The sequence below is a fragment of the Dreissena polymorpha genome, chromosome 1, assembly GCF_020536995.1.
Source record: "Dreissena polymorpha isolate Duluth1 chromosome 1, UMN_Dpol_1.0, whole genome shotgun sequence".
NCBI lineage: Eukaryota > Metazoa > Mollusca > Bivalvia > Myida > Dreissenidae > Dreissena > Dreissena polymorpha.
This window is the reverse complement of record NC_068355.1, coordinates 82,924,290-82,930,289: the sequence shown is the minus strand read 5'-3', so window position 1 is coordinate 82,930,289 and position 6,000 is coordinate 82,924,290. Positions and strand designations below refer to the sequence as shown.

The window sequence follows — 6,000 nt, the reverse complement described above, 5'->3', positions numbered from 1 at the left end:
TATGGGTATATGTTTTAACTTATGAGTAAGTAACTACACACTTAATGTCACAATGATTTATTAAGCCTTTGGTGCACTTTTCATTACACAGTTCAACAAAATTCATAATGTAAACAATGTGGTTTACACGATGACGTTCGCTGAAATAATGTCATACGTATCGCCACATTGTTTTCATACAGGTACGCATTCGTGCAATAATTAGATTAGGAATAGCCCATCAAACCGTTCTTAAACCGTGATTCATAAAATGGTTAACGAAAAGACAAAAAAAAATGTTTCTCTCGTTTACTATGACATTTATGCATTGTTAACGGTTCAGTACAATTAAGTTAGCAAAGCATGTTCATAATATGTATGCAATCGTTTTCGTTTAATTTCCGTGCGGACATACAACGGTTCCTTGTTTAAACTGCATCAACAGCTGCCGGGACTCTGGACTGATTTGACTCGTTTCCTGCACCCAAGACGAACACGAGTTCATTTCCATGCGCTGCTTTTCTTTATTGACACTCCCTGTTAAAAATAAAATAATTTTAAAATATAACAATAATTATGATAATAATAATTACAATTCTCTTTATAATAATAATAATAATAATAATAATAATAATAATAATAATAATAATAATAATACTAATAATAATACAAATAATAATAAATATAGGATCTTGCATGAGTGGTTGTTTTGAATAGATTTTATTAAAAGAGTCATCTAAATGAAGATAAAAACGCGGCTTTCCGAGTTTTTATCTTTATTTACATGACGAGTTTTATAAATTCAATACAAAATGACAACGGATCTAAGATTCTATTTATAACATGACCAACACATTTTTTCTTTTATTTTATGCTCTTTTAACCGTTTATTCATATAGTAAAATAGTTTAACTAAAGAAATTCGCCGGTATAATGACGTCATTTCGGCAAAAATATGACGTTTGTTAAAAGTTATATAACTAGTGTAATAACACCCATGTAACAAACAAAGTTGAGCATTACGTAATTTCACTCCTGGAGCGTAGTTCATGTTATAATAATCCGTAAAGTAGTAGTAGTAATAATAATAATTATAATAATAATAATAATAATAATATAAATAATAATAATAATAATAACAATAATAATAAGAATAATAAAAACGATAATAATAATAATAATGATACTAATAATAATAAATAACAATAATAATAATAATAATAATAACAATAATAATTATAACAACAATAATAATAATTAATATTATTATTATTATAATAATATTAGTAATTATTATTATTATTATTATTATTATTATTATTATTATTATTATTATCACTATTAATATTAATTTTTTATTATTATAGTACTAATAATAATAGTATTAATAATAATATAATAATAATAAAACTAATAAAATAACTATTATAAAAATAATGATAATATATATAACAAATAAATACTCTTATTATAATAATAAATATTATTTTAACAATTAATAAAACAAAAATAACAATGGACATAATAATCGTAAATGACAATATCTGAGATAATGCAACACAGACGAACACCATCGAAAATAATTAACGTGATTTTGGTGTATAATGCAGACAAGCATTAACCGCGCTATACCGATCATTCTCTAATGATTCGCAAATATATTTCAACGTTTTTCATCGTGATATCTAAATGATGCTTAGGGCATGCAATAAGCAATTCTCGTGCATTGTTGTACCTGACAGGATGTACGTCTTTCCCCTTTTTAAAAAGACACCGCACGATGCGGTACTCTCACTTGTGTATACTCTCGCTTTGTTCGCCGCAGATACATCAGAACGGAAATTGAACTGAAACAAATTGACATGCATTGAAAGTTGTAATATCAAATGCGGTTAACCAACTCCGCTTTGATGTAGATATTGGTTACAAAAAAAAACAACAACACACATTCAGCTTGAATCTTGTTATGCCTTCCCATGTTCTTAAATGTTCTTTGTTAGAATAACGAATACGATTCAATTATATATAAAAAAAAATGGTATGTGTAGATATTAGTTATGTTTTACCAGTAATTGATAGTGATTGAATTTCAAATATTATTAAAAAACTATGCTTTCGACATAAATAAAATCTTAATTTTTCGTTCGAGATCACATGTATATGACCAAATTAACACTCGTTTTGCGTAAAATATGTTCGAGTTTGTATTCTAGAATCCAAAGGTGACAGTGTGGCTTATTAACCTATAAAACCATAAATGAAATATTTACTATACCTTATTACGATAGTGAATTACCTTGTATGTATTAATATAAGATGGTTGGAACCGCATGACTTCGAAGTTGACTTGTCACTTTGGTCTTGATTACTGAAATAAATTATACTTATTAAATTATTGATCGATAGAACACTTTTTTACAAAATAGTTTCTATCAATAGCGTAAAATAATACCAAAGCAATGATTTAAATATATTTACATCAGTGTGATCACATGTTTCAGTTTGTCAATTAATATGAGATTATCTACACAATAGTATTGCCATCACATGTCAATATATAAGTATGCAATAATAAGCATACTTACTGAAATCTGATGCACAGCCCAGATCCAAATCAGGCCATACAGCGCACCTACAGCATTCACTAAGACCTAAAACACTTACAAACAGAACACTCAACACTAATGATTTCATTTTCAAAAAATAGCTTTCATTAAACGTTTACTCCTCTCGATACGTTGTTTGCAAATGAATGCATAATATATATACATAAAACTATTCAAGAGAAACCTGGATCTAACCGGTTTAGTCACCACTCCCATCTTATACGGATGTAAACACGGATGTAAGCCTGTTGATAACCACGTCTCTGTCGATGTCCTGTTGTGGTTATTTAGGAGTGTGGCTTGTGTGTTATTATTGCCAGGGGCATTACACAATCCAATTCATTGTTGTTATTTTTATTTTTGAAAGACTGTCCAACCATCCCACCCTAGAATCCCCCCCATTTTTTTCATTTTTGAAAGATAATGTAATAAATCCCCACTTCTCCCGCCTTTTTGATTGGAGTATTGAGATTGGTCCCTTCACCTTTATAATAAAAAAAATAGATGAGCTGTCTGCACCCGCTAGGCGGTGCTCTTGTTAAAATGTGCATTTATGTCCGTAAAATATGCAACTCAATATTCGTATGACATATACATATGTATGTGCTACACTTTCAAACTGTTTATCTCGTTCAACAAATATAACTGTCCTATAATATTATTGCTTTTAAATAGGCATGCAAATTCTAAAATCATGCTTCTTGCATACTTTAGGTTAGAAAATATCAGGGTAGTTTTTCGGTTGAAATGGGGATTCAATGCGGTAAAATATGCAAGTGAAGATACTTATGACTATGTGCTTAATATATCAACTGTTCATCTTGTTCATTAAATTAAGCTTATTTATAAGGTTATTGTTTACAAACAAGCATGCAAACTGCTGAAGAAATCGTTCTGCATACGGTGCGTCAGTACGTATTCCTTCGCGTATTCACATGTTCAAGTAATTAAAATTTTACAAAATATGCATGCGAAGTTCCCGAGGAAGGTTCAGTCAGAGCACAATGAAAGTAAAAAATAATAAATGTGTATAACATTTTAGCAAACATAGGGCAATAGAGTCATCAATGTTGCCTTAAAATGTATTTACTAATAGTTCTCGCAGTGAGTTTAATGTGTATGTTATTATTTCAATGTGCAATGTGTGCCAAGCTCTGCCGCGTGGTATCGTTTAAATTACTTTTTTGTTACTGTTTTGTTTTTCCAATGAAATTTATTTAAAAACCGGCTTTCCATACTTTTATTTTTGATTCAATTGATTACGCAATTTGTTACGTATCTTGTGTTGCGTAGTTTCTGTGACAAAACACACCAGTTTTGTTAAGACGCTCTGGATTTCAATATCGACAGGTCAGACGTGGTGTTTAATAGAACAATACAATTTTTGTTAAAGCATTGAACGAATCCAAAATTTATTTGGGATTGTGTGTTTGTCGTTCATAATCGTAAACTTCCATATGAATCAAATAACTCGCGGCGACATATTACGATTTCGTAAATCACCAATTTAATCTACAACACAGTTTCAGTTGCAATCGATATTTCAATTATCCAAAAGATTTGCTGATGCATTTTTTTCAATTTCTCACAATAAAAATATCACATTTTCAATTCGTTTTTTTTTTTAACTCTTGTCATATTTTCAATAGGAAAGTATTAAACGGAACAGTTTAATGTGGGACTATTTTTTACATGACACAATCGGCAGTTGTTCGGTTGTCAGGAATGTTGTGTACATGTAGGAGGCCCGACCAGAATAATTATTTTATGTTGTCATTTACTCATTTGTTTTATATAAAATGTGTTAACGACATAATTTCAAATGAAGCAGGATAAATGAATACATGGTTAGGGCCAAGATGGAGAAAGTATATACGGTTCCGTCCGAGAAATAAAATAGGGCTCGCTAAAGTTTGCCGTATTTTTTTTCTAAGCCTCATCCGATAATCTTTTTCCATCTCGGCACCAGCCACGTATTGTCAATGGATATATTCGTGCTATAAATATAGACATAACATATATTCATACATATATATAACTAATGGTTATTCATGAGAAACGGATTGCTTATCCTTTGAGAAAACCTAAAGCTGATATAACGTTCAATTTGGTGTTGTTATAAGGCATCCGTTCAAAATCCCTGGTCACCATGCTTTGCAGGCAACGATTTATGTTTTGATTTAAAAACAACATGCTAAGTATAAAATGATACAGTCGCAATGTTTGCTTTCTATATCAAACTATTTTAAAAAGATATATGATAGTGTTTTTTAACTAATTTAATAATTCATATGATATAATCATTGGGGTCTAAAAACATAATGCCAACATGATGGTACGAGTTTCCATTTATGTTGAATATGAAGCGCGTATGATATTCTCAAGACGTTCATAGTATTTCGCATGAAAATCTTTTGGAAAACTGAACATGTCTACTGTCTCATCAATTAAGTCGATTGTTTTCAAAATTGTAAAAAGGCATAAAACATTTGAAACAAGTATGTCAAATAATCCACCACATCGGTTGATTCACTAAACCAATAAGCGAACAACATCAAATCTTATATACGCAGAGATGGAATGACTAACGAATTATTCTCTTATGGGAAACAATTGATGGATCAGATTTAATCACCAGTATAGCAAACCAACGGTGTATTACATTAAACATACTCACACGAATGAGATTTCCTTGATTCTAGAACTATGAGATGGTTAGAAATTGTGTGGCGCTGTCTATGGACATTCGATATTTCACCCTTGTTAAAATGACCATAGAAGATTATGGTCAAACACTGTTAAAATTCATATTTTCCGTGAACTAGTTTACAATTTCGAAATAATATGTGTTGCGAAAAAAAGAAGATTATGGTCACGTTCATGATTAGTATGCAGTTAAAATATACTTTTTCTGAAATTCTTATTTTCTTCTTTTTAAGCCATCTTGCCAATGTGCGAATTTTTTATACGTGTAATCGCTTTGTATGTTAATATAGTTCATTAAATTGACTCATCAGTTTTGTATTGATATTATGGATGTCCTGCTTTTAAAATTAACCGCTTTAACGTCCATTCAATGTTATAATTAAAACAAATCGATCTTACTCACTATTGTGTTACTAGAGAAATCGGGCGCTGCTAATAAGATATAACTGTTTTTTCGTTCCGATACATATGCCAATAAAGCAACAGTGTAACCAGAACGAAGACTGTGTTGGGAACTCTGTTGATGTTTGGATTCAATTTGCGCATCGAATTGTTTCGTGCCTTGAGGCTATCTCTGTCAAGGACAAAGAATGCAGTAGTGACTTAAGTGACTTAAGATTCAAATTTACATTTACCCCGTGTATTATCCAAAAACTAAGATTAAAGTGCATTACTTGTTATGTACCATTATTTTCATTAGATGATCTGT

The 6,000-nt window shown here is 30.2% G+C and overlaps 1 protein-coding gene across 12 annotated transcripts in view; it reads right to left on the bottom strand.

The window, feature by feature from the left end:
* Positions 1-274: 274 nt before the first annotated feature.
* Positions 275-6,000, bottom strand: part of LOC127838163 (uncharacterized) — a 69,884-nt gene continuing 64,158 nt past the window's right edge. For 9 of the 12 annotated variants that reach the window (XR_008029719.1, XR_008029715.1, XR_008029718.1 and 6 more), the window contains exon 4: positions 275-516. Coding sequence is in view for 4 of the 12 variants with exons in the window: in XM_052365745.1 (XP_052221705.1) it covers positions 374-516 (143 nt within the window). In the remaining 8 variants the exon portion in view is untranslated. Of the gene's footprint in view, positions 517-1,714; positions 1,827-6,000 lie in introns of all 12 variants that reach the window. The other 3 variants (XR_008029723.1, XR_008029734.1, XR_008029730.1) reach the window with 1 other exon arrangement.